Consider the following 27,255-nt stretch of genomic DNA (forward strand, 5'->3'; position numbering starts at 1 on the left):
TACCCAGCGGATGTGTCCCCCGCTGGGGCCTGCCGGGTGCCGCGGAGGCATCGCTGAGCGGGCAGAGCGGCCGGCCAGCCTGTCCACCTGGCCTGGTTGTAAGGGTCCAGCAGCTTTTCTGAATGCAGCCCTTTTTAGACACTGTTTGCAGTTGTTTTCTCGGATCCTTCCATTTTTATGTCTAATACTTTTATTTTACGGTTTGTGTTTTTGTGTTCTGAAAGGTCTTGATGGGCCCGTTGTGATCTGGTGGGTTAAACCACTGCTTGCTAAGCCAGCATCCCGACAAGTCTGGCCAGGCTTCTGATCCAGCTCCCTGCTAATGCATTCCCACGTCTGCCTGCAGATGTGTCGTGAATGGTGTGGCTGGTGTAGCGTGGCTGGCATGGTATGGCCAGTGTGGCATAGCTGACGTGGCATGGGAGACCCCTAAGAAGCTCCTGGCTCCTGGCTTTGGATCGGCCCAGCTCCAGCCATTGCGGCCATTGGGGGAGTGAACCAGCAGATGGAAGACCTCTCTCTCTGTCTTGCCCTTTCTCTGTCTGTAACTGCCTCACAAATAAATAAATAAAGCTTAAAAAAAATAAACTGCACAGGGATTGAAGAAGATATTGCAATGTAAGTTAAGTTCAAGGAAGGAAAAAATGATAAAATGGATTTCATGGAAATTTGAAACTTTTAAGAACGTGAGCAGCGTGGGGGCAGAGCAGGGTTCGCCGCAGGAAGGAGCCGCGGATGAGAATAAAAACCTTTATTGGGAAACACCGTTGACAGGGCAGCTGAGAAAGGGGCAGGAGAGAGCAGACAGCGGGGACACGGGAGGGGGAACGGCCGTGCGGGCAGGGCTGGGCCGTCCACGGGCACCAGGCTGTGTGCCCCACACAGCCTCTGCATGGACCTGAGGGACCCTCGGCTGGGCAGCACCTGTACTTGGGCTCAGAGCCCCGTTCCCTGCTGTTCCCTGAAGAGGGGGGGTCTGCTTCTGGGGCCCCCCGCCCGACACCGAGGACCGTCCAGGAAGGTGTCCTTCAGGCCGGGGCTCACCGGGAACGACACAGCCAGCGTTCCAGGGACCATGCAGGAGCCGGACGCACCGGACAGGGTCCCCAGAGTACAACGGAAGCCCCAGAGGAGAAGAGGGGCTCAGCTGGGTTCTGACCGGGTGGCCGGCTCCTCGGAGATCAGAGGGCATGATCCGGGGGGTGTGGGGCTGGCCGAATCTTGGGGCAGGGAGTGGGTGCTGGGGGCAGGGAGGACGTGTGCCAAGCACACGTGTGCACCGCGATTCTGACTGTACTCCAAGGAACATGCAGCTGGCCGGCCTGGCCGGGAGCACGCGTGTCCCGTGTTCACTCTGCCAGCACCGCTAGCCCAGTGCCACCTTCCTGGACACGGTCTGGTAGAACACGCCTCGTAGCAGGGCTGGGTAGCTGGGCACGCGGAACATGTGGCGTTCGCCGAAGGCCACGTCATACTCGGCCGTCTTGCCAGTGACAAGGACGCGGACGTGGGGCTCGTTCACCTGGCGGCCCACCACCACCACGAAGATCTCGATGCCCGCCCGCTGGGCCTCCTGCACAGCCCTCTCGATGGCCTCTGCCGTGGCCCCCTGCGAGTTGCCGTCGGAGAACAGCAGCACCTTCTTCTTGGCCGTGGCGGGCGAGGCCTCGCGGTAGAAGCGGGTCACGTAGCTCAGGGCATCGTTGACGTCGGTGGCGTCGTTGAAGAAGCCCATGGTGTCCACGGTGCCGGCCAGCACCGTGTAGTTCTGCAGGAACTGCAGGGCCGCCCGCTCCGGCTGCTGCTGGCCCCGGCCGCTGTACTGCACCACAGCCACCCGAACGTCGTGCGCCGGGTCCGTCCTGCCCGCCGAGAGGAAGCGCTCGGCCAGGCGCTTGGCGAAGCGCTTCGTGGTGTCGAAGTTGTGGCTGCCCACGCTGGCCGAGCCATCAAGTAGGATGGTGATGTCGGTCGGGGAAGAGAACGTGACTGTGGGTGGAGCGGGGAGGCGGCTGTCAGTGGCGACCCCCGAGGGGAAGGCCCGGCAAGGGGCCGGGACCCCCTCCTGGCGCCCCCACCCCCGCCCCGGCTGCAGGCACTCACTCGGGCAGGTGTAATCCGGGCACTTCTTATCTGTAAAGGAAAGAGCCCCACGCAGCGTGAGCCTGGCAGTGCCCCCGTGAACGCCACCAGGCGATGCCGGAGCACCGTGTGGCCCCGCTCCCAGCAGACCCTCCCAGGAGGCCGCCTCTGTCCTCGCCCACCCCTGCGTGGCCCACCCGTGTCTCTCGGGTGACACGCAGCCCCAGCCTCTGCCGGTCCTCACACCAGCCCCGTGCTGGGCCCTCGGGAGACCAAGGCCCTGGGGCAGGGAGGCTGTCCTCTGGTCAGGCACGTGGCTGCCTGTCGACCACGTGCCCGTCAGGGGAGAAGGCCCGTGTCTGGTGCCGGCAGCTCCCTCCTGCTGTCGTCCGTTGCCCGCAGCGTGGAGTTGAGACTGACCCCTGGGCCCAGCCGGATGATGTGGCTAGCATGTGCGGGGTTTGGAGTGGGCGGCCGTGAGGCATACAGTCCCCACCTCCTCCTTTGCTCGTGCAAAGCCACGAGCGTGAGGCGGCTGGGCGGTCATGGCGGGCCAGCGTGGGGCCCTGTGTTAGAGGTGCCACAGTGCTGCTGCCGGCGCGGCCATGCAGGGCCAGCTCCCGAGCGCAGCCCTCCCAGCCCAGCGTGGCCCTCCCAGCCCGGCGCAGCCCTCCCAGCCCGGTGCGGCCCTCCCAGCGCGGTGCCCACCTATGCAGATCTGGGCGGTGATGTTCTTGAGGAAGCTGTCGTCCAGCAGCTCTGCGTAGTTCTCCTTGACCAGCGAGATGCCGGGCCGGCCCTGGGGCGCCAGCCCCTGGCAGGAAATGACGTTGAGCTGGTCGGAGCCCGCCGTGAAGCCAAACACATCCTTGATGCCCACGGAGACCACCTGCGGGGCCGGGGACAGGGTCAGCGTCGGGCCGGCGGCTCCACCCTGCTCTCACGGAGAAAGGCCCTCGGGCCCACCTGGATGTCGGGGCCGCAGAGCACGCTGAGGGGCGTGGTGTCCCTCTGGGTGTCGGAGCGCCCGTCGGTGATGACCAGGGCGATGCGTGTGTTCGGGGTGGGCGGCAGCAGCCGGTCCCGGGTGTACTGCAGAGCCTCGCCCGTGAACGTGCCGCCCGCCATCCACTGCAGCTTCTTGATGGCCCTGCACGGAGAGGGAGCACCCTCAGGCGGGGCCGTGCCTGTCCCCATGAGGGGCCGGGGCCTGGGTGGGGTGCTGGTGGCCCCCGTGCCCCGCGGCCGTGCACTCACTCCTTGAGGTCCTGCGTGTTCCTGATGCTGGGGCTCCTCAGGTCCACGTGCTCCTGCATCTGGTTGTGGCTGTACTGCACCACGCCTGCGTGCGACTGCCCCGGCTCGAACTGCAGGAGCGGGCGCAGCCGTGTTGGGGACTGCAGGACCACGCGTCTCCCTGGGTGTCCACCAGGGTCCCAGGACCCCCGCCCAACCCTTTGTGCAGGGTGTCCTGGGAACCAGGCCTCCCTGGGCCCCCTGTGTTCTGGCCACGGGCAAGGAGCCTGGAGCCATGGGCCGGCTGCTCAGGAGCTACGGGGGCTGAGCGGGCCCTGGGTGCCCTGCACCTCGTCACCAGCAGAGCTGTTGGGGCCTGCAGAGCTCCACGCAGCAGAGTCGGGCGCCTCACCTTGACCAGCTCGTCCCTGCTCAGCCGGTCGATGACCTTGATGATGAAGTCCTTGGCGATCTCGAAGTTCTGCAGGCCGATGCTCTCAGAGCTGTCCAGGACGAACAGGATGTCGATGGGGCCGCACCTGCACTCTGGGGTAGGGGCGGGGTCGGCCTCAGTCCCAGTCTCCCAGCCCGCCCCTCCCCGGCAGGGGTCCCGCCTGGCTCTGCCACCCCCTGTCCGCAACAGTTGTTCTCTGCCCCCTCCTCGAGTTGGGCCCCAAGCCCACGGGGAGAATGGGGGAGCAGGCAGGGCTTGGCTCCCGGCCCCGCCTGCCGCTGGTAACTTCCTGGGGAACAGAGCAGGTATGGGCGGCAGCCCTGCAGCCCCCACTGCTCAGGGAGGCAGCGGCGGGAGCAGTGGGCGGCTGGCGAGTGGTGGGGAGCCCGAGGTGGCAGGCATCCACGGAGGGAGAGGCAGGAGCGGCACTCACCACAGCACGCTGCGGAGAGAGCACAGCACAGTCAGACGCCAGGGCTCACGGGGACCCACTCCAGACTCCAGGCCCCGACCCTCGCAGTGGGCTGTGTGTTCATCCTTGGGGCCGGCTGCGTGTGGGAGGCCCCAGGCCTGGACCCAGGGCCCCCGAGAGTGAGGCACCCATGGGGCAGGAGACAGCCCTGTCCACGTGGCTGGCCCCGTACCCGCAGGGCCGGTCCCCGCCTTCCCCATGCCCCCCGAGAGCCTGTGCTGGGCTTCGGGCCACTGCTCCTCCTCACTGAGCTGCCGCTGCGGGCTGCCATACTCACAGCACATCTTCATGATGATGTCCAAGATCTCGCATTCCTGGGGAGAGAGCCATCGCTGGTGTGGGCGGCCAGCCCCCAGCCTGGGCCCCGGGCTCTGGGTGCAGTGCTGGGTCTGGACAGGGAGCTCTGACTTCCTGGGTGTGTTTGGCCCTGCCTGTGGATCCTGGCCACAGGCCTGAGCACCTGATGTGGTCATCCACACCTGGCAGTCACATGTCCCCCACGGTCATCATGCGTCCCTGTGGTCATCCCGTGTCCATGTGATCATCCCGTGTCCATGTGATCATCTCATGTCTTTGTGGTGGTCATTATGTGTCCCCCATGGCCATCATGTGTCCCCATGGTCATCATGCGTTCCTGTGGTCATCTCATGATTTTGTGGTGGTCATCATATGTCCCGAGGTCATCATATGTCCCTGTGATCATCTCATGTCCATGTGGTCATCACATGTCTGTGTGGTGGTCATCCCATGTCCCTGTTGTCATCATGTGTCCCCATGGTCATGTGTGTCCCTGTGGTCATCACCAGTCCCCCATGGGAGGCCCCAGCACCCCTTCCACAGCTGCCCCATCTGTGTGCAGGGTCCCAGCAGTACTGCTCAGCCTCAGGGAATGTTCACAGACACCCACTTACGTCTGGCCCAGGTGGTCCCGTGTGTCCTGGGGGTCCCTGTCAACAGTGACAGAGAGGGCTCTGAGCAGGTGTCCACAGCTTCCGGATCTGAGGGACCCCTCCTCATACCCTCTGGCCCTCCACAAGTCCCCCAACCCAGTTCCCCATCAGTTCCACCCCTGCCCCAGAAAACCCGCGCTCTGAGCAATTATCTTCCTCTCCCCGGGGAGGACCCCTCCCTGATCCACTCTACACACACACACACACACACACACACACACACACGGCGACTGTTCCCTGATCAGCTCCACCCCCCCAGGGGACGACCCCTCCCTGATCCACTCCACCCCCCCAAGGGGACGACCCCTCCCTGATCACTTACACACACATCCCCTCCCCCACCCCCCAGGGACGGTGAGCAGAGACTACTGCCACATGACAACAGTAGCTCCACAGGCCGGGACTCCGGCAGGAGGCATCGTCCCTCGCCCTGGTGACCAGCCCCTCCCATGTGTGTGGTCTCCGCCCCAGGGACCAGACTCACTCCCGACAGCCCCACCTGCCCCTGCCCCACTCTCCCCAACTTCTGTGGCCTTGGGACCCCGGTTACACCCCTGCCCGGCCCAGGGCCACATCAGCCTACCTGGGGGCCCTCGGGGCCTCGGTATCCTTTCGCCCCTTTGGGACCGCGGGGTGAGACCTGGTTGTTCTGGAGAGAGACAGCCTTGGTCAGCCCAGCCGCTCAGTGTGGGCATTGGCCTCCTCCTGCGGGTCTGCAGCCCCACGGCGCCAGCCCTGCTCCACTCCTCTGTGCTGTGGCTCTGCCCACCCCTCCCCCGACTCACGTCTTCTCCAGGGTCTCCAGGTTCACCCTCGTCCCCTTTGAGGCCGGGGTAGCCTTTTGTGCCCTGTAGATGACAGGAGGGCAGGAAGGTTAGCGGGATGGCAGGTCCCACGGAGGAGGGTGTGGGCGTGCCACCAGGCGTGTGCATATATACTTCTGTGCATGTAAGCCTGCACACATGAGCACACGCCCCGTGTCTTCATGTGTGAACACGTGTGGACACTGTGTCTTCGCAGTGAGCACACATATACGCCATCTGCATGTGTGCGTGGGTGCATACATGGCACACTGTGAGTTCGCACATGCATGGGAGTTGTGTTTGTACGCCTGTAGCTGAGCAGACAGGGACGAGGGGTGGGTACTCACATTTATGCCAGGAGGACCCCTGCTGCCTGGGTACCCCTGTGGGACGAGAGACAGGGCCATTACACCAGGCTCTGGGACAGGTCAGAGGTCAGTTAAAGGGCTACTGGCGGTGGGGCCCCAGGCTTGGCAGCTTCCCAGTCACCAGATTCTTCACCCAGGCCCAACCCACCAGGCAAGAGTCCCTGGGACGAGGGAGCCAGGACGAGGAAGCCCAGGATGAGGGAGCCCAGGACGAGGGAGCCGGGATGAGGGAGCCAGGACGAGGGAGCCAGGGACGAGGGAGCCCGGGATGAGGGGGCCAGGATGAGGGAGCCCGGGATGAGGGGGCCAGGGTGAGGGAGCTGGGACAAGGAAGCCCAGGACGAGGAAGCCCAGGACGAGGGAGCCAGGATGAGGGAGCGCAGGAGGAGGAAGCCCAGGACGAGGGAACTTGGATGAGGGAGTCCGGGACGAGGGATCCAGGGACGAGGGATCCAGGGACAAGGGAGTCAGGACGAGGGATCCAGGGACGAGGGATCCAGGGACAAGGGAGTCAGGACAAGGGATCCAGGGACGAGGGAGCCCAGGATGAGGGAGCCCGGGATGAGGGAACCTGGGACCAGGGAGCCTGGGACGAGGGAGCCCAGGATGAGGGGGCCAGGGTGAGGGAGCTGGGACAAGGAGCCGGGACGAGGGAGCTGGGATGAGGGAGCCTGGACAAGGAAGCCCAGGACGAGGGAGCCCAGGACGAGGGATCCAGGGACGAGGGATCCAGGGACAAGGGAATCAGGACGAGGGATCCAGGGACGAGGGAGCCCAGGATGAGGGGGCCCGGGATGAGGGAGCCGGGACGAGGGAGCTGGGAAGAGGGAGCCGGGACCAGGGAGCCAGGATGAGGGAGCCAGGATGAGGGAGCCAGGAGGAGGGAGCCAGGAGGAGGGAGCCAGGATGAGGGAGCCGGGACGAGGGAGCTGGGATGAGGGAGCTGGGACGAGGGAGCAGGATGAGGGAGCCGGGACCAGGGAGCCAGGATGAGGGAGCCAGGATGAGGGAGCCAGGAGGAGGGAGCCAGGATGAGGGAGCCAGGATGAGGGAGCCAGGAGGAGGGAGCCAGGAGGAGGGAGCCAGGATGAGGGAGCCGGGACGAGGGAGCAGGATGAGGGAGCCGGGACCAGGGAGCCAGGATGAGGGAGCCAGGATGAGGGAGCCAGGAGGAGGGAGCCAGGAGGAGGGAACCAGGATGAGGGAGCCGGGACGAGGGAGCTGGGATGAGGGAGCCGGGACAAGGGAGCAGGATGAGGGAGCCGGGACCAGGGAGCCAGGATGAGGGAGCCAGGATGAGGGAGCCAGGAGGAGGGAGCCAGGAAGAGGGAGCCAGGAGGAGGGAGCCAGGATGAGGGAGCCAGGAGGAGGGAGCCAGGAGGAGGGAGCCAGGAGGAGGGAGCCGGGACGAGGGAGCTGGGATGAGGGAGCCGGGACGAGGGAGTGCAGGATGAGGGAGCCAGGATGAGGGAGCCGGGATGAGGGAGCCCAGGATGAGGGAGCCAGGATGAGGGAGCAGGATGAGGGAGCCCGGGATGAGGGAGCCAGGATGAGGGAGCCGGGATGAGGGAGCCCAGGATGAGGGAGCCGGGACGAGGGAGCTGGGATGAGGGAGCCGGGACAAGGGAGCCAGGACGAGGGAGCCTGTTTCCAGGACAGGGGCAGGGATGAGTGCAGGCCTCTGTGTCTCAGGGCACTGGGACTACTTACAGGGAAGCCGGGAAAGCCCTCAGTGCCGTTTCCAGGGGGGCCGTCCTCGCCCTGGGGAGCAGAGCAGGGTCCTGTCACTGTGGAGTGCTGGGTGGGCAGCCCCCGGACAGCCCAGGCACACGGCCGGGTCCTGCACGGGTCCTCCCGCCCGCGGGGAGGCAGCCCCTCTGCACTGCCCTGCCGGCCCCCTCAGCCTCTCCCTGGACTGGACAGGGAGCCGGGGGGCCCGAGGGTGATGCCTGTCCCGTAAGTCAGAGCCCCGGCGGCCGGCTCACTGCTGGGGCCTGTGCCCAGAGACTTACCCGCTCGCCCATCAGCCCCGGGTCTCCAGGGGGCCCGGCCGGTCCTGGGGCTCCTCGGGGACCCTAAGGAAAGGCTCGAGTGACTGCCCGGGCTGGGTCGGCGCAGGTTCAGGCTCACAGTGTCTTCTTGGGGAGGGCGGGCACCGTGGGAGAGGAGACGCCTGGGGCCGGGCTGGGGGACACGCGGGGCTGGCCCCAGTGTGGCAGGCAGGGGCAGGGTGGGGCTGGGACGTGCTCACCTCGAGCCCTGAGGGACCCTCATCGCCTCGGTAGCCCTTAGGTCCGATGGGGCCGGCCTCACCCTGTGGAGAACACGCCCCGTAAGACCCAGCCCTCCCTCCACGTCCAAGGGAGGGACTGCCCTCGGTGGCTCCAGGGGGGCTGTGGCTGCCAGCACCAGGGTCTCTCCAGGTCGCAGACCACCTGTCCCTCCTTGCCCTGCAGGGTGGGCCTGCGGCTGCCTCTCACCCCACCCCCAGCAGCGAAAGCTGAGCCTCGCTCACGGCCCCCTTGGCCAGGTGGGGGCCTTGAGGGCAGCTCCTACTAACGCCTCCATGGGTGACCTGGGTGGGCACTGGCAGGGGCTTCAGCCCCCTCCTCACCCTCAGCCATGCTTGTCACCTGACTGGAGCACAGCCGCAGAGGCAGGAGCCACCCGCCCTCCTCCCTGGGGTTCCCACTCGTGCTCTGCGGCTGACGCGGCCCCGCCGCATCTCATGAGGCTCCTGGACCCCCGTGTGGCCCCTGTCCCTCCTGCCCCCATGACTCAGGGGCTCCTGGGTGTTACCATCCCTGCCCCAACCCCTCAGACCTCCAGTGCTGCTGTCAGAGCCACACACGCCCCACCTAGCCACATCCCCCAGCAGGCTTTGCACACGGACATGACTACACCTAGGCCTCCCAACCCAGGGTGAAGAGGGCTTGCACCTGGGCCCCAAGACAGACTTGGGGAGGGAAGGTGTGCTCTGGGCCAGACAGGTGGGCAGCAAGGGGTCTTGTCTGACAGGTGCCCCTGGGCCCCAAGAGCTTGCTCTGAGGACATGGAGGTGGGGACCCCTCCCAGACAGACCAGGTAGGCCAGAAGGAGCCCAGGAGCTGGGCAGGTCCCCCACGCACCCAGCTTTCTCCCCAGGTGTGCGACCAAGGGAGAGGAAGTCGATCTGACAGAGACAGCTGCACCCTCGCCCCGCCCCAAGGGGCACCATGAGGCCATCAAGAGACGGAGTGCCGACGTGGACAGAACTGGTCACCGTCCAGGGAAGCAAGCCAGGCCCAGGAAGGCCAGGCTGCCTGGCCTCCCTCAGGCGCAAAAGCTGGGAGCTGAGCTCAAGACCGGGGGGAGCAGGGACGGTGGTCCCGGGAGGGGTTAGGCGTGTGTGATCCACCACAGTCTAGGGCCGGGGTCCCCAGTAGCAGAGGTGACGGGTGTTGGAGGAGCTGGGATGCACCTGCCCTGTTCCGACCTTCACAGACGGATCAGCCACGCTCCTCTGCCCCACAACAGGTGCAAAAGCGCTGCGTCCACCAGAAATGAAAATTCGCCGGCAAAGATGGCTGCACGCTCACCCCGGATGCCCCGGCTCACGTCCCCGGAGACAGCCGGCGAGGCCCACACCCTCCAATCCCACCCCCAAGTTCAGAAGAACAAAGATGGGGCACACAAGGCAGTGCATGAGGTGAACGCCACGGAGGGCAGACGTGAGCGCAGGGTCCGAGCCATGGTATCCATGGACGGGAAACACCGGCCCCGGGTCAACAACACCCAGCGGGGAACAGGCAGACAGGCAGACGCGCACACTCGGCTGGAGCCCTGCGCCTGGCCTTGGCTCTCGGCCTCTGCTGCTGTGTTACAGTAGCGAGAACCAGAACCGTGCTGACCGCCTGCCCACCTGCCCAGGGCCACCCTGTGGAATCCAGGACAGGGGCCCAGAGGACAGAGATGAGTGAGGACAGCAAGGTGGGCCCTCCCCCTCCCCCACCGCCAGCAGGGTGCCCCTCCCCCATCCCCGCCTGCTGACCACCTGGACCTTCTCTCTATCAGACCTACACCCTCCTGTCCCCCAGCATGGTCTCTGGGAGGTCTTGCTCACATCCTGGACATCCAGAACCTTCTACCTGCTCACGACCCTAAATCTACCACCGACCACACGAATGCTCTGCCCTGTGCCCCAGTGTCCCATTTCGGGCACCCCAGCCAGGGGCTGCCTGTCTCACCCACTCTACCACCTACCTGGGGGACTGGGAAGTCCATTTCTGGGTGCCCTCGGGCCCGCCCTGTCCCCACCCATGGTCCCACCTACTCCTCACACCTGCTGCTGCACACCCCCAGTGCCCTCCCACTCTCCGAGGGCCAGAGCACGAGGCCAGCGCAGGGCCTGCTCATTCATCTGTGCATCCTGGCAGCCCCCAGAGGGGTCCCTGAGCCAATGAGGCTGGGGGGCACAGGAGCCGGGCCCCACCCTCACCCAGACAGGCCCAGGCAGCCCCCAGGCCCTCCTGCACTGGCTCAGGTGGCCCTTCTGTCCACGAGACATGGACCCTGAAGGAAGGGCCCAGAGCTGGAACCGGGACACCCGTGGCTGAGCCTCGGGGGCCCCTTCCCCCACAGGACCCAACCCACGACGTGGCTGACCCAGCCCCCACCCAGCACAGCCTACCGGGTCTCCTGGGATGCCGACGGGGCCCTCTCTGCCCTGGTCACCTTGGGGTCCAGCTTCACCCTGGGGAGAAAGGAGCCCATGAGGGTGCAGGTCGGGACCCAGGGCCCCAGGCAGCCAGCAGGTGAGGGCTGCAGGCGCTGCCGTCCACAGTGGCGGGCAGCCCCGAACTTCTCCTCCACAAGTGCCCTGTCCTGGCCCTGCCCTCTACACCCACACACCGCAGCCGATTTCTTGGGAGCCTCAGCAAGGCGGCAGCTCCTCCTGGGGTCCCTGCCTCCGAGGCCTCTCCCTGCCCTCCTCCTTGGGCACCTGGACGCCCTGCTTGGCCCCAGTCCCACTCCTGTCCTCAGAGGGTGGGTTTGGGAGGGGTCGGCTGCATTGCCCTGCCCTGCTGCCTGCATGGGGGCCTCCAAGAGCAAGCCGTGAGCCCCCAACCCTGCCCCTGACAGGCGCCTGTGGCATGGCCAGGGCTCCGCTCCCCACCAGGGTCAGGGCTGCCCGTGTCGAGGTTGTGGTGGGCACTGTGACCACCTCCCACAAGGCAAAAACCAAGGAGTGGGGGGTGTGGGGGCAGAAGCCAGCCGGGCTGGGCCGGCAGGACGTGGTCGGGCCAAATGGAGGTGGCCAGGGCTGTGTGGGTGTCTCGTATTCCAGGGCCCTTCTCAGAGTGCAACTTACCGGGTCTCCTCTCGGCCCCCGCACGCCTGGGGTCCCCCGGGGTCCTGGCTCTCCAGGGCCACCCTGTGTGGAGAGGTGTGGGGGGCTCACAACCCTGCTGACGCCCCCCCCCAAGCAGGATCCCTGTCCACCCCCCATCACAGAGGCTGGAGCTCCTGGCCGCTCAGCTCCCGCCAGCCTCCAGACCCCAGAAGACCCCGGATGACGCCAGCGCTATTCCCAGGGCAGAGCAGCCAGGAGCACAGAGGCAAGGCTGTCCTGCCTGGAGCGCCTGGCCTGGCCTCACGGGGGTGGGGATGGAGGGGCCACGTGGCCTGGGCTGCGGCCGCCTGCAGCCAGGACTCACCCTGTCTCCGGGAGGCCCGTCGGGTCCTGCGTTGCCCTGCAGTTGGGAGGAGCAAAGGCCATGTTAGTCTGTGGGAGGGGCGCAGCCTGGTGGGGGCTGAGGCTGTGGGAGGGGATGCAGCCTCAGGGTGGGGAGGTGAGGCTGTGGGAGGTGTGGGCTTGGGCGCAGCCTGCGGGGGGCGAGGCCTGCGGTGGGGGGGGGGCTCACCTCGTCTCCAGCCTCTCCCTTCTCTCCGGGGGGACCGGGCTCTCCGGGCTCACCCTGAGGAGGACGGGACACCATGAGTGTCAGCCCCTGCACCCCACAGCCCGTGCCACTGGAGCTGCCCCAGGTGCTCTCACCTCGTCTCCAGGAGGGCCTGTGTTCCCGGGTCTTCCAGGCTCCCCGTCTGCTCCAGGCTCCCCCTGGGGAAGGTCAAGGGTCAGAGGCACAGGCTCTGGGTGCAGCCCAGGGGGGCTGGGTCAGGGCTCTCTGGGGGCCCTGCCCACCCTCCTTCCCCAGGCCTCAGGCAGCTCTGACCAGTGTTGCCAAGCACCTCAACCCACTGCCAAATCCCACCTGAACTGGGTCCGTTTGCCAGGCAGTGAACTGGGAGACCCGAATCTCAGGCCGGCAGGGACACACCCAAGCCCTTGTTCGCGCCACGGTGAACACCCATCCTCGCCCTCCCTAGCACTTCCTGCCACAGGGAGAACCTGGAGAAAACCCCGGCTCTTCACGCCTCACCCTCTGCCCTGGGGGTGGGGAAGGACCCCTGAGGCTCGAGCCACTGTGAGGAGGGAGGCTCTCGGGCAGCTGCACAGTGTTCACCGTGGGCTCTCCACAGCCACTGGCCACACAGTGTTCACCGTGGGCTCTCCACAGCCACTGGCCACACAGTGTTCACCGTGGGCTCTCCACAGCCACTGGCCACACATGGCCGGGCTGCTCAGACCAGGGCTGAGGCTTCAGCTGCAGGGCGGGAACGTAGCTCCAGCGCAAGTTCTGATGTGGCAGTGGCTGTGCTTGGAGCACTCACCTGGGCGGCCCCAAGTCTGTGTGTTAAGGTCTTGGTCTCCAAATCTTACATTAACAGCTGGCAGATCGGTGTTGTGGTTCATGGGTTGGTGTTGTGGTTTGTGGATTAGTGTTGTGGTTCATGGACTGGTGTGGTTTGTGGATTGGTGTTGTGGTTCGTGGACTGGTGTGGTTTGTGGATTAGTGTTGTGGTTCGTGGACTGGTGTGGTTCATGATTGGTGTGGTAGTTCATGGAATGGTGCTGTGGTTTGTGGACTGGTGTTGTGGTTTGTGGATTAGTGTTGTGGTTCGTGGACTGGTGTGGTTCATGATTGGTGTGGTAGTTCATGGAATGGTGCTGTGGTTTGTGGACTGGTGTTGTGGTTCGTGGACTGGTGTTGTGGTTTGTGGATTAGTGTTGTGGTTCGTGGATTAGTGTTGTGGTTCGTGGACTGGTGTTGTGGTTTGTGGATTAGTGTTGTGGTTCGTGGACTGGTGTTGTGGTTTGTGGATTAGTGTTGTGGTTCGTGGACTGGTGTTGTGGTTCATGACTGGTGTAGTAGTTCACGGATTGGTGCTGTGGTTTGTGGACTGGTGTTGTGGTTTGTGGTTTAGTGTTGTGGTTGGTGATTGGTGTTGTGGCTCATGGATTAGTGTGGTTCATGTACTGGTGTTGTGGTTCATGGATTAGTGTTGTGGTTCATGGATTGGTGTTGTGGTTCATGGATGAGTACTGGGGGTTCGTGGATTAAGGTGGAGACAGCCGCACTGTAGTGTCTGAAAGTGGCCTTTGGGAAGTAACTGATCGGGGGGTGGAACCTCATGATGGATCCTGGTGGCTTTATAAGGAGAGACGTGTGGAGATGGCGTGTTCCTGGCTCTCTGCTCCTTCGTTCCCACATGGTTCTTCTGCATGTGTTCTGCTGCCAGACCAATGGGGTTCCCCAATCTTAGACTGTGACCCCTCAAAATCATAGCTGAAATGAACTTCCTTCCTTCACTGTAGTTGCTATATTGAGGAAACGCTAATACAGAAAGCTGGTACCAGGAGTGGGGTTGTTGATGTTAACTACATCTGAAGATGTGGAGAGACCTGGTGATTGGTCTACTGGGAAAAGTGGGAGGAGCTCGGCAGAACCGGCTGGAGGAAGCCTAGAATGCTGTAAGCAGTGCCATGGGTGCCTGGTGGGGGTGCAGAGGAGGCGCTGCCGGGGCACGTGGACACGGAGGCCATGCTGGTGAGGGTGCAGAGGGACACGGGGACTCTCCTGGGACCGCACTAAAGGCTGTGCTTGTTGCAGTGTGGCAGACAGCCTGTCTCGGCTGTGTGTCCCTGTCTCGGCTGTGTGTCCCTGTCTCGAGACCTGGGGGAGCCTCAATTAGCCGATGCTGGGCTGGCTGATGGGGGAGGGGATTTCAAGGTAACAGAACATCCTGCAGCCTGGGTGTCATGGCTGCCGTTAGCAAGTCGTACAGTGAGTCAGGAGCGGAGCAGAGAGATTTGGAAAATTCAGTCTGGCCAGAGAAGGAGAGCGTTTAGGACAGGGAATGCGGTGGCACTCATCACGGTTTGAAAAGCTGACCGGTGCTGGACTCGGGGGACGAGGAGGCCCCGGGCTGGTGCTCAGGGGTCATGAGCCACTGACCTTTGCTCCTTTCAGTCCGAAGGCGCCAGGGTCGCCCTTAGGTCCGGGGGGTCCTTGAACTCCCTGGTGAGGCAATGGCAGACGTGGTCACGGCGGCCCTGAGCATTTCGGGGCTGCACACAGCGACTCAGGGAGGGCCACAGGAGGGCTGGGCTGAGTTCCACCCCGAGCCCGCAGCCCCGGCGTGGGGTACTCACGTCAAAGCCAGGGGAGCCCTTGCACCCTGGCAGGCCTGGGTACCCTGCCTCTCCCTGGAAGGAGAAGACAGGACGAGAATGAGGCGGTCGGGGCCAACCAGAGGCTCTGCCCCACCCTGGCGACGCCTGCCCAGGGCCCCAGGGCGGCTACCTTCGTGCCGTCCACTCCGTCGATGCCTCTCTTGCCCTTTTCGCCCTGCGTGGACACAGAAGTCAGGGTCAGGGGCGATCAGACAGCACCGGACCCAGTGCCCTCCCGTCTCTGTCCCCCACTCACCTTGTAGCCCTTGGGTCCCCTGGAGCCCTGTGGAGACAGAAGGAGGTGAGGGTGGCCCCTGCGGGGCCAAGAGCAGCCCCATCCCCTTCCACTCTGCCCAGCTGAAGCCTGGCTCAGCTGCACGCTGGTCAGGTGAACAGCACTGTGCTGTCCCCAACCCTGAGGGAGCGCAGTCCGTGCTGGGAGCCATGGGGACCGGGGACACGAGGGGGGAGCAGGTGGGAAGGGGCTAGGGCTGTGTTCCGAAGGCTGCACCCTACAGTGGGGCGAGTGGCAGGAGCCACCCCCCAGCCCGGGGTCCTGGCAGGCCGCAGAGCTCCGTGGTCATCAGTCCAGAGGGCTGGAAGGGCTGTCTGGCCAGGCCCCTCCAGACGGCCACGCCAGCGCCTCCGTGCCACGCCCGTCCGGCTGGGGGTGCTCCGGGCCGGCCGAGCCCACTCACCTTCTCCCCACGGCTGCCCTTTTCTCCCTGCACCGAGAGAAGAGGAGGCTCCGTCAGCGCCACGCAGGGACCCCAGACCCTCCCGATGCCCCCGCCTGGGTAGGCCCCAGCGGAGGAGACGCACCTTCATGCCTTGGTATCCCACAGGGCCGAGGTCCCCCGGTCTTCCCTGGAACACAAAGGAGGGGTTAGATGCCCTGGGGGTCAGTCTCGGGCCCCACAACCCCCCGCCCCCACCCCTGACCGCTGGGGTCTCCACAGTGGAGCTCCTGGGAGGGGCGACCAGGGGTGCCAGGCGGAGCTGGGAGAGGGGTGGGAGTTTGTGGAGACCCCGGCAGGGGCAGGCAGAGTCCTGGGCTTTGTTGGGCCCCCACGGGCACAGGCAGGGCCAGCCTGGAGGGCTGCCTGGGCGGCAGCGGGCACAATGGCTGTGCCAGCCCCCTCCCGCGGAGGACAGGCTTGTGACCTGGGCTCAGGACCCAGCTGCTCTCCAAGTTCCTGCAGCCTGGTTCCCCCAGCCTCAGGCTGCTCAGCACCCCAAAACCACTTTCAGTCCCAGGCACTTACAGGGTCTCCGGCTTCTCCCTTCTCTCCTGGGAGCCCAGGCTTCCCGCGTTCTCCCTGTAACACAGAGGTCAAGGTCAGGGGCTGTGCTGAGGGCCCAGGTCAAGGTCAGGGGCCACTCTGGGCTGTGCTGAGGGCCCGGCTCGCGCACAGCACGGCCTCTGATATCTTTTGTTCCATCCTCAGGCCATGTGACTCTCTGGTGCTCCCACTGGGGGGCTGGCAGGTGGCTCCAGCACGCAGGCCTAAAGGGGGCTCTGTGGCTCCATGGACTGTGGCCAAGGGATCAGACCATTTATAGCAAAAGCCAGAAATGGGCAGGTTCCAAGCAACCCCCAAGCTGCAAACATTGGTGACCAATTCTGGTGCTCAAGTCGCCCCACGTGAGCCACGCCTACCCCAGGCCTGAATCCCCGTGACTCTTCTCCAGCAAGGAGTGAGGGGCTGGGGCCTCCCTCAGCTGCCTCCTGGACCTGACCGAGTCCACGGCGGCCACACTGCCTCAGGTCCCTGATGCCTGGACTCTCCCCGTGGACTCCGCTCCGGACACCCGGAAGGTGAACCCGCATTGCCCCAACCCGGGAGCCGGCAGCCGTGGCCACTCACCTCGTACCCGGGGTCGCCCCGGGGCCCTGGAGGTCCTCTGGCCGGCTGCAAGACAGGGGGGCACATTCAGCCCGGGACCCAGGCCCCAGACCCCAGACCCCGGATGAGGGTCATGGTGCCGGGGGAGGGGCCGTGGGCCACACTCACCTGGCACTCGAAGGAGCAGCACTGTCGGAATGGGGGGAGAGAGGCGCAGGAGACAGGTCAGAATCCTGGCAGGGTGCGCCCTACGGGTGCCCGCCACCCTGTCCCCACAGGAGCGGCCCTGGACCCAGGCGGGGGGCGCCGGACGGGGCGGGGCGGGGCTCTTACCACTTGCTCCACGTTATTTTTCTGGAAAAGGCAAGGAAAGACGTTGAGTCAGTGGTGCCTGGCTGCTGTCCCTGCCTGCCCCCCGCCGCCTGCCGCCGGCCGCCCGGCACTCACGATCATGTCGGCGATGGTGGTGATGGTCTGGCTGATGACCTCCTCCGCATCACGGCTCTGCCCCCAGTCGGCCGCTGTGAAGTTGCGCCGGTACGTGTGGTCCGTGGCAATGATGCTCAGACGGGGCTCCTGGGGTGCGGCCAGGGGTGAGGCCCCTGCCCTGGGCCCACCACCCTCAGTCCAGTCCCCAAGAGGCTGGGCCCAGGGCTGGCACAAGCAGCACTGGAGGCTCCAGGGTAGGGAGGCGGGGTGGCTGTGGGGGGTCCCCCATGGAGGTGGGAGGTGGGGGTGGCTGTGGGGGGGTCCCTCATGCAGGTGGGAGGTGGGGGTGGCTGTGGGGGGGTCCCTCATGCAGGTGGGAGGCGGGGGTGGCTGTGGAGGGCCCCCATGCAGGTGGGAGGTAGGATGGCTGTGGGGGTCCCTCATGCAGGTGGGAGGTGGGGGTGGCTGTGGGGGTCCCTCATGCAGGTGGGAGGTGGGGATGGCTGTGGGGGTCCCTCATGCAGGTGGGAGGTGGGGGTGGCTGTGGGGGGTCCCCCATGGAGGTGGGAGGTGGGAGTGGCTGTGAGTGTCCCCCATGCAGGTGGGAGGTGGGGTGGCCGTGGGTGGGTCCCCTGTGCAGGTGGGAGGCAGGTGCGGAGGCAGGGCCATGGCAGCCCTGGCTTGCACAGGGACCCTACCAGGTGGTCGGGCGTGATGGCCACGGAGAAGACTTTGATGCCCAGGTGCTTGGCCTCATTGACTGCATCCTCCAGGCCTCCGCACGGCTCCTTGTAGCCTTCCAGGGGGTGCCCATCGGTCACCACAATCAGGTACTTGTTCTCCTTCAGGTGGGAGCCCCTGGAGGGGAACAGCAGCGTGACACCCCTCCCAGGGTCTGGGACTGCAGAGCTGGGACCCCAGCCTGAGAGCGGCAGCTGGCTGCTGTGGGGACCCACAGGGCTGTCTGGGAAGAACCCCGCGCAGACGGCGCTCAGAGGGCGAAACGGGCAGAGCATGCGCTGCGCCTCTGAGCTGGTGTGACAGCTCCGGTACCGGCCCGGGACTGACGCTCTCAGGGAATCCAACGTCCCGCTGTCTCTGCCCCTCTCTGTCTGCCTCTGTCTCTCTCTGTCTCCCTGTGTCTCTCTCTGTCCCCCTGTGTCTCTCTCTGTCTCCCTGTGTCTCTCTCTGTCCCCCTGTGTCTCTCTCTGTCCCCCTGTGTCTCTCTCTGTCTCCCTGTCTCTCTCTCTGTCTCCCTGTGTCTCTCTCTGTCTCCCTGTGTCTCTCTCTGTCCCCCTGTGTCTCTCTCTGTCTCCCTGTGTCTCTCTCTGTCCCCCTGTGTCTCTCTCTGTCTCCCTGTCTCTCTCTCTGTCTCCCTGTGTCTCTCTCTGTCTCCCTGTGTCTCTCTCTGTCCCCCTGTGTCTCTCTCTGTCTCCGTGTGTCTCTCTCTGTCTCCCTGTGTCTCTCTCTGTCTCCCTGTGTCTCTCTCTGTCTCCCTGTCTCTCTCTCTGTCCCCCTGTGTTTCTCTCTGTCCCCCTGTGTTTCTGTCTCCCTGTGTCTCTCTCTGTCTCCCTGTCTCTCTCTCTGTCTCCGTGTGTCTCTCTCTGTCTCCCTGTCTCTGTCTCCCTGTCTCTGACTCTCTCTCTGTCTCCCTGTCTCCGCCTCTCTCTCTGGCTCTGTCTCTGCCTGTCTCTGTCTCCCTGTCTCTGCCTCTGCCCAGATCAGCTCTGGTCCATCAAAGTGAGGCCAATGACCAGGGCATTGCGTGTTTTGAGCGTGGCTCAGCCGGTGGGAGGGATGGGGGTGGTCCTGGGCGAGCCCGGGTAGAGGGGCAGCAGTCACAGCATGAACACCCCAGGACAGGCGTCTGGAGCAGCCAGGCTCGAGGCTGGGGGAGGGGCACTCACCCAATGAGCAGCTCCTCCAGCCCCCTCTTGATGGCGCAGTCGGTGTAGGTGCCTTTGCCGAAGTACTTGACGGCGTCCACGCTGGCCTTGAGCGCGTCGCGGCCGGCGGGCATGCGCGTGAGCCCGCTGATCACCTCCACCTCGTCACTGTAGTGCAGCGCGCCCGCGTTCCACACCAGGTTGCGGTCACAGCGGTAGTACCTGGGAGCCACACGCAGAGTGGGGAGCCGCCCGAGACCCCCACCACACCACGGCCTCCTGTCGGGCAGGGGCCCCTGCCGTGGGGCACAGCCGGACGGCTGGACTAGCATCTCAGGCCTCAGCAGAGGAGCTACGGACAGCAGTGGGGCAGGGGACGGGACAGTGGGGACAAAGGAAGGGGGACACAGGGCCCCCCACTCCAGAGCATCTGGGCCCTCGGGGGCCCACTCCGCTGTCCACTGCACAGATGCGGTGATGTCGCCCCTGCAATGATCCTAACAGGAATGGCGCAGCCACCTGCCCATTTCACAGACGTAGAAACTGAGGCACAGGAGCATGGGCAGTATGGCACCCCGCCCCCAGCACTGTCTGCGTCTCGGCCACTCAGCGGGGGAGGGTCCACTCTGCCTCGTAGGTGTTTGCTATGTGCGCGGCCCTCCTGGTGGGCTGGAGACTCCGCGTGCTGGTCAGTGGCCAGCAGGGGGGCCTGACCTGGCTGAGCCTATGGGCCCCCCGCAGCGGGGGGGGGTGGGACCCTGGGGCCTTGTTTCCCGTGTCCCTCCCCCACCACCTTGTCCCCTGGTTCGGTCCTGTCCACAGCCACACCCACTGCCTGGGGACCCACAGGTGGGAATGGAGTGCGCACAGGAACGAGGCGTGTGGAGCCCCAGCCCGGAGTCAGTTCCGGGGGCCCTGGGCTGCGGAGGTGGGTGGGGCCGGCAGGGGTGTGGAGGCCCCTTAGGGAGTGGCCCTGAAGCCCATGTGGGCAGTGTAGGGTTCTGGGTGCTTAGTGAGACCCCAGGAGCAGCTCCTGGACCTGCTGCTACCTTCCCTGAGGGGGGCTGGGGTTCATCTGTGTTGGGGGCACAGGTTAGGACCCCACATCGCAGCACCGTCTCCCTGGCCTGCCTGGCCAGCTGCCCACCAGCTGCCCGCCAACTGGACCACCTCAAACCCCACCCTCTCCGGCTGACTTGAAGGCAGGGACCCGTGGGGCCTCCGGGCCCTGCCCCACCCCGCAGGGCTCCCCTACCTGTCGTTCAGGTTGTCGATGAAGTTCTTGGTGAAGGCCTTGACCTTGTCCACCAGGGCCCCATAGGGTTTCAGCCTCAAGGCCACACTCTCAGAGGTGTCCAGCACGAAGAACAGGTCCACGGGGCAGTCTGCACCGAGGGGCAGGGCCCGTGAGCCCCGCACCGCCTCACCGGGCTCGTCTGCCCGGCCGCCCCACAGTGCGCTCCACACAGATGGGGCCACCCAGCCATGCCGGGCCAGAGAGGCAGCTGCTGCCACTGACACCCAGCCAGGACGAGACCCCAGACACCCCAGCCCAGTCCTGCGAAGGTGCCTGGCTGGGTTAGAGGGCGCCTCCGCCAGCCCTCCCCGGCAGGGTCCCCTGGGCAGGGTCCCTGGGAAAGGGCCCCGACTCCTGAACTCTGCACCTTGGGCTTAAGACCTGCATGGAAAGCTTCGAACTAACAAGGGGAAGCCCATGGGGACTGAAAACTGACCGAATTCTGGGCACCGTCTCCGCCGGACGGCGACACCCTCTCAAATTCCCCAGCCCTACTCCCCGGGAAATGGTGGCTCGAGGTGGCAGGGACCCAGAGGGCCCTGGAAGGGGACGCTGAGCCGGGGTGGATGGGGTCCCCCCACGGGGTCCGCAGCATCAGGTCCTCCCAGCAGGAGAAGCCCGGCCCGCAAGGCAGCCGCCCACTCACCTTGGAAAGCGATGGCCTTCGAGGCCACCGGGAGGTCCTGTGCGGCCACCCAGCAGGCCTGCAGCAGCAGGGCCAGCAGGGCGCGGGCCAGCCTCATGTCGCCGGCCGGCCTGCAGGTCACCACGGGACAAGCGCTGGGTCCGGGTGGAGGCTGAGGGCGGCGGGAGCGCTGGAGTCTGCCGCGGGGCCCAGCGGCGGCCGGGGAGGGAGGGAGGAGGGGCGAGGGCGGGCCGCGGGGGAGGGGCCGGCGGGGCTGGCCCGGCGGCGCGGGGTGAGTCACGGCAGCAGCGCCAGCCCGCCCGGGGTCTTTTGCCCCCAGAAACACCTGCAAGGAAAAGTCTTCCCTGGAGCCGCTGTGTGCCAGGGACGCCGCTCGGCTGGAGGCGCGACCGCCTGGCCAGGTCTGGGGACTTGTGACAGCAGAGTTAGATAGGACAGAATCCCGGGCTTCCAGGAAGCAGAGTGCTAACCCGGAGCCTGGACTTCCTTGCACCTTCACTGGGAGCCGCCGGGCCACGCTGCCCCGTGGCCGCTGGCCGCTCTCCGCTGCGGGTGTCCCGGATCCCGGGCACGCTTCGTGTCCGTGCAGTGCACAGGGCAGCCACATGCCCATTCGCAAACAGTGGTTCGGCTGTGCCACGGGAAAACAGACATGTGCACGTGCATGTGGGGCACTTCGAGAAGACCTTGAGAGCGAAATGAAAGGCAAATTCATCTTGATGAAACAGAATTTTGAAATCCACCCATGATTTTCATGAACTTCTGAAAACCACTCTTAAGTGCACATTTCAAAAATTTTGCACCAAAATCAACTTATCTTTCAATCCCGTTTTCTTCCATGAACTTTTGACACACTCTCATGCATGTGTCTGTGTGCTGTGTATGCGATTAATGTGTGTGTATGTGTGACAGGCATGGAACGCATGTTTAACGCGTGTTGTGGTGTGTGGTGTGCATGTGTAATGTGTGTATGGCATGTGTGTGGCAGGTTTGTGTGCCATGTACGTCAAGTATGAGTGTGGTGTTCATGGTGTGTGCTGTGTGTGTCATGTGCATCACACGTGTGCATGTGGCATTGAGCAGTGTGTGGTGCGTGAGTCGTGTTCCCCGCGTGTGCTCTGTTTGTGTGCTGTGTGTGAGGTTTCTCTGCGTGGTGCTTCGAGGACACCAGGCGCTCTGTCGGCCTGGGCGTGGCCGTGGCGTGTGCTCCCAGCAGGACATGGCGGTGGCCGTGAGCGTGGCCTGCACTTTTCCCTCAGGCAGCCCAGGGGGCTCTGGCCCCTCCCCGCGCTGCCCTGTGTTTCTCCGGCAGGGTTGGGGCGGCATGAAACGGATGGAGGGAGGCACCGCCCGGGGAGGGCACCAAGCCTCACTGAAACGCAGGCGTCCGGCTTCTCCCCCAGGTCCAGAGCAACCATGCTTCAGAGAGGTCACGGGAGAGGAATTAACACACGGTGACTTTGGCGCAAAAACCTGAAATCCACGCGTTTCTCACGTGTGCATCTCTGAGTGTTTCTGGGTGTGGACACGGTGTGTGGTACTGCAGGGAGCATGGACAAACGAGTGGAGATGAGAACGAGAGCCCCTGGACCCTAACAGCCCGCTCCAGCCTGGGTCCCCCCCCCTCCATCCCCAGCCACCTCCGTCCCCCAGCCACCTCCATCCCCCGGCCACCTCCATCCCCGGCCACCTCCGTCCCCGGCCACCTCCGTCCCCGGCCACCTCCATCCCCCGGCCACCTCCGTCCCCGGCCACCTCCATCCCCCGGCCACCTCCGTCTCCCGCCACCTCCATCCCCCGGCCACCTCCGTCCCCGGCCACCTCCGTCCCCCGGCCACCTCCGTCCCCGGCCACCTCCGTCCCCCGGCCACCTCCGCCCCCGGCCACCTCCGTCCCCCGCCACCTCCGTCCCCGGCCACCTCCGTCCCCCGGCCACCTCCGTCCCCGGCCACCTCCGTCCCCCGGCCACCTCCGTCCCCGGCCACCTCCGTCCCCCGGCCACCTCCGTCCCCGGCCACCTCTGTCCCTGGCCACCTCCGTCCCTGGCCACCTCCGTCTCCCCAGCCAGCTCCGTCCCCCAGCCACATGTGTCCCCTGGCCACCTCTGTCCCCGGCCACCTCTGTCTCCCCTGGCCACCTCCATCTCCTCTGGCCAACTCCATCTCCTCAGCCAGCTCCGTCCCCGGCCACTTCCGTCCCCGGCCACTCTGTCCCCGGCCACCTCCGTCCCCGGCCACTCTGTCCCCGGCCACCTCCGTCCCTGGCCACCTCTATTCCTGGCCACCTCCGTCTCCTCAGCCAGCTCCATCCCTCGGCCACCTCCATCCCTGGCCACCTCTGTCCCCCAGCCACCTCTGTCCTGTCCCCGGCCACCTCCATCCCTGGCCACCTCCATCCCTGGCCACCTCCGTCCCCGGCCACCTCCATCCCTGGCCACCTCCATCTCCTCAGCCAGCTCCATCCCCGGCCACTTCCGTCCCCGGCCACTCTGTCCCCAGCCACCTCCATCCCCGGCCACTTCCATCCCCGGCCACTCCGTCCCCGGCCACCTCCGTCTCCCCAGCCAGCTCTGGTGCAGCTTCCAGGCCCTCCAGAGGCAGGGCAGCCGTCGGCCAGCACCCCGCTGTGAGGCCCGCCCTGTGTGTGTGTGTGTGTGTGTGTGTGTGGCAGTGGGTAGGGACTGGGGAGATGGGGGTAGAGCGGCAGCAAGCCCACTCCCCTCCCTTGGACCTGGCACAGAGCCCTGCACCCTGCCCGTCACCCACAGCCCTGCAGGGGGCCGGGTGGGGCGGATCAGGACAAGGCAGTGACCTGAGCAGGGCTGGGGCTGGGGTCTTGGAGGGAGTTGGGGAGCTGCTGGGGGTGTGGATGACACGGGGGGGAGGGGCTGGGGCCGGGACCTGAGAAAGCCTGGGCTGTTTCAGGGACCGGCACCATGAGCCCCCAACGGGTGGGGGCTGGGCTCCCCTAGCGGGGTGGGCACCTCCTCTCTTCCCCTTCCCAGCTCCTGGAGCCTGGGAAACCAAGGGCGGGAAGAGGCAGGCTCCGCACCGGCTCGGTTAGGGATTTTTTTTATGGGTTTCATAAAAGTGGGCGGAAGCCGAGGGAGACGGCCCTTGCGGGAACGAATGGCCTCTGTGGCTTGTGGCAGGAAAAGAGGGGGCTGGGGGCTTCAGCAGCCAGGAGTGGGGGGTGGGGAGGAGACTTCTCAGCTGGGGAGCCCCCTAGGCCCTCCCACCCCGCCCTGCGTGGAGCAACAGCGCCCCCTCTGCCGCCCGAGGGCAGGGCTGTCTCCCCCCACCCCCGCCCCCAGGGCAGGGCTGTCTCCCCTCCAGCTCTGGGCTGGAGGGGCCGGTCGCGGCCAGGCAGGGGCCCTGTGCTGGTCCTCTCCCGGGGACGGGACGGCAGGGCCCTGCCAGGGTCTTTAGGAAGCCTGTAGGGTGTCCGTCGGCAGGAGGTGAGGACCTCGGCGCAGGACACAGGCCCCGGCGGACCCTGGCTCCCGCCCTCGCCCGGGGCGCCCTGTGGCGGTGTCCCTTGCTCAAGGGGGTGGGGGTGCTGCCCCTGGCTGGCGCTGGGTGGCCCTGCAGCCCCCACTCAGCCCCCCTCTGTGCTCTGACCGCTGACCCAGCCAGCGAGTGGGCCTGGCCGGGGACACCCAGTCCTGCAAGGGGCCCTGCGGGGCAGCCTTCCTGCTTAAACTGGTGGGGGGGCGAGGGACCCGGTGCCAGGGGAGGGGGAGGGCCCCAGTGCTGGGGGAGGGGGAGGGGCCCAGTGCTGGGGGAGGGGAAGGTCCCAGTGCTGGGGGAGGGGAAGGTCCCAGTGCTGGGGGAGGGGGAGGGTCCCAGTGCTGGGGGAGGGGGAGGGGCCCAGTGCTGGGTGAGGGGGAGGGGCCCAGCGCCGGGGGGAGGGGGAGGGCCCCAGTGCTGGGGGAGGGGGAGGGCCCCAGTGCTGGGGGAGGGGGAGGGTCCCAGTGCTGGGGGAGGGGGAGGGTCCCAGTGCCAGGGGAGGGGAGGGTCCCAGCCAGGGTGGGGGCCGCAGCCTGAGCGAGGTTTCTGGTCTCAGCTGTGCTCACACCCTGTGTGCAGGGACCAAGGCTCAGCTGGCATGGGGGCAGACTTGGCGCATGCCTGTCCCACTGAGGAAGCCCAGTGGGGTGCAGACCCATGGTCCCATGCAGGGTGAGGGTCAGGTGACCCGGCTGTCACCCTGGCCAGTGCCCCACGCAGGGGCATGAGTGTCCTCAGTGAGCCCCGGCCCGCAGAACTGCCGGACAAGGAGCCGCCTGGTGCTGGCGCGGGGAACAGAGGCTCCCTGCCTGGGCTGTGTGGGACTGGGTCTGGCTGCAGGACCCCCGCCCCGAGCCTTCCGCCGTGGCCACAGCCTCAGGTGGTGTCAGGCACCCACCCTCGGGGAGGCTTTTCCCCTGGGAGAGGCCACGGCCTCCCAGGAGGGCGTGTGCGGCGGGACCAGGCACGGGCGCCTGGGGGCGTCTGGGGAGCCCACCCTTCAGGGTGGCGGCGGACGTTTCCGGAACACGCGGCTGCTCCGGGCGGAGGCGTTGGAAAGCTGTCTGCGCCCGGGCCCCCGTGAGTGAGGCACAGAGGCGATCTGCCCCTCGCCGCGCCTCCCGGTGGGCTCCTCCGGACTTAGCTCGTGATTCATCCGGAAAATAATGTTTTCCACGCTACACATGTGGTTCCCATGGCACCGCGGGTGTGGGGACTGGCATGGACCCCAGACAGGCACGCGCCCCCACCCTGGCCACAGGCCCTGCGCGGTGGGCGCCACTGGGCTTCCGCCCCTGCCCCCCCGCCTGGACGGCTGCTGTCCCCCCCCCACCTCCGCCGTGAGGGCCCAGGACCGGCCGCACCCTCGCTGGGCACCGGCCCCAGCGGCTCCTGCTTGCCAGCCCGTCTGCCAACAGTGAGTCACCTGGACGGGAAGTAGCCGGGGCCGGTGCCCACTGCTGGTCGGGTGAGGGTGACCCTGGGCCGGCCTGGGACCAGGGTCTGAGGGGGCCGCCCGCCCTGGGTGCTGGTCCCTGCCCCTGTCCCCAGGGAAGTCGCCGGCGAGCACCCTGGCGGGAGCCGCACCAGTCAGCATGGGGAGGCAGGACGCTGGCAGAACGGCCGTGGAGGGAAGGGCCCCTCGTGCAGAGGGCTGACGACGAAGGGACCTGGGCCCTGGCCTTCACCGCTGGGGCCAGGGAGGACGCGGCGCCTTGGGTGCCCGCTGCTGGCCCGGGAGTGGACGCGCCACACGCGCTGTGGGGGTGGGGCGCAGCCTGGCAGCCTCCATGCAACTTACAAGGAGCTTCACTCCGGGGGAGGAGGGACGGGCCAGGGGCCAGCTGCAAAAATTAGACCAGGACGCCTGATTTCTACAGCTTTGTCTGCAGCTGAAAGAGGCTGGCGACGCCCAGGGGCCGAACAAGCGGGCCTTGTCCCACGGGGGGCACACCCCACAGAGGCCCCGGGCAGGGCGGGGCCCTGGTCTGTCCGGGGCAGTCTCTGGCCGGCCCCCCACGCCTTGGGGGCCCCCGCGGCCTGTGTCTCTTCACACCGCGCTCCGGGTCCGCCCGGCAGCCTCCGCGGCTCACTCACGTGCTTGGCCCGGCTCATTTTTGTTTTGCTGCCCGAAGCGGAGAGTTTTATTTTCTGGTGAGAATCAGACACGGAGGCTCTGCGAGCCCCATCACTTGAAGGAGTGCTGGGGGGGGGGGTGGCGGCTGGCGCAGGGGCTGCCTGCACCTCAGACTGGGCCTGGGTTCGAGTCCCGGCTCACTCCCGATTCCACTCCCTGGTGATGTGCACACTGGGAGGCAGCAGTGATGGCTCAAATGCTTGGGCCCCGCCACCCGCCTGGGGGACCCTGATGGAGCTCCCGGTCCTGGCTCCAGCCTGGCTCAGCCCCGGCCATTGCAAGCATTTGGGGAGTGAACCAGCGGATAAAAAGCCCTCTCTGTCTCTTTCTCAGTTTCTCTGCTTTTCAAATAAATAAAAACATTTTTTACAAAAGGGCCCACTCTTCAGATCTCAGGGTGCCCACCCTCGCCTGCTGCCCGCTGCGCAGCCCCCAGCCGGGAGCTTGGGTGGGAACGGGTTAACCTCGCTCCCATTACCTCATGCTGGCCTCTGGTTCCGTGGAAAAAGCAAACATCTGGCAATGATATTTCTGTAACGGCTGTCTGAGCCGCGGGGGTGCCGAGTGCAGATGCAGAAGGGG

General features: G+C 66.0%; 1 protein-coding gene across 1 annotated transcript; it reads right to left on the minus strand.

The window, feature by feature from the left end:
- Positions 1-742: 742 nt before the first annotated feature.
- COL6A1 (collagen type VI alpha 1 chain) lies at positions 743-21,232 on the minus strand. Its single transcript, XM_051828004.3, has 35 exons — positions 21,028-21,232; positions 20,340-20,469; positions 19,106-19,306; positions 17,897-18,056; positions 17,217-17,345; positions 17,103-17,123; positions 16,938-16,958; positions 16,791-16,835; positions 16,188-16,241; positions 15,745-15,789; positions 15,621-15,647; positions 15,179-15,205; positions 15,053-15,097; positions 14,902-14,955; positions 14,705-14,767; positions 12,403-12,465; positions 12,269-12,322; positions 12,062-12,097; positions 11,716-11,778; positions 11,035-11,097; positions 8,617-8,679; positions 8,378-8,440; positions 8,076-8,126; positions 6,345-6,380; positions 5,980-6,042; positions 5,778-5,843; positions 5,156-5,191; positions 4,522-4,558; positions 4,206-4,214; positions 3,731-3,864; positions 3,340-3,449; positions 3,049-3,232; positions 2,791-2,971; positions 2,104-2,133; positions 743-1,989 (listed from the first exon to the last, which is right to left on the minus strand). The coding sequence occupies exons 1-35, from the start codon at positions 21,122-21,124 to the stop codon at positions 1,367-1,369; spliced, it is 3,084 nt and encodes a 1,027-aa protein (XP_051683964.3). The 5' UTR covers positions 21,125-21,232; the 3' UTR covers positions 743-1,366.
- Positions 21,233-27,255: the final 6,023 nt, after the last annotated feature.

The sequence above is a fragment of the Oryctolagus cuniculus genome, chromosome 4 (assembly GCF_051225735.1).
Source record: "Oryctolagus cuniculus isolate XC-2025 breed Fujian yellow rabbit chromosome 4, ASM5122573v1, whole genome shotgun sequence".
NCBI classification, from domain to species: Eukaryota; Metazoa; Chordata; class Mammalia; order Lagomorpha; family Leporidae; genus Oryctolagus; species Oryctolagus cuniculus.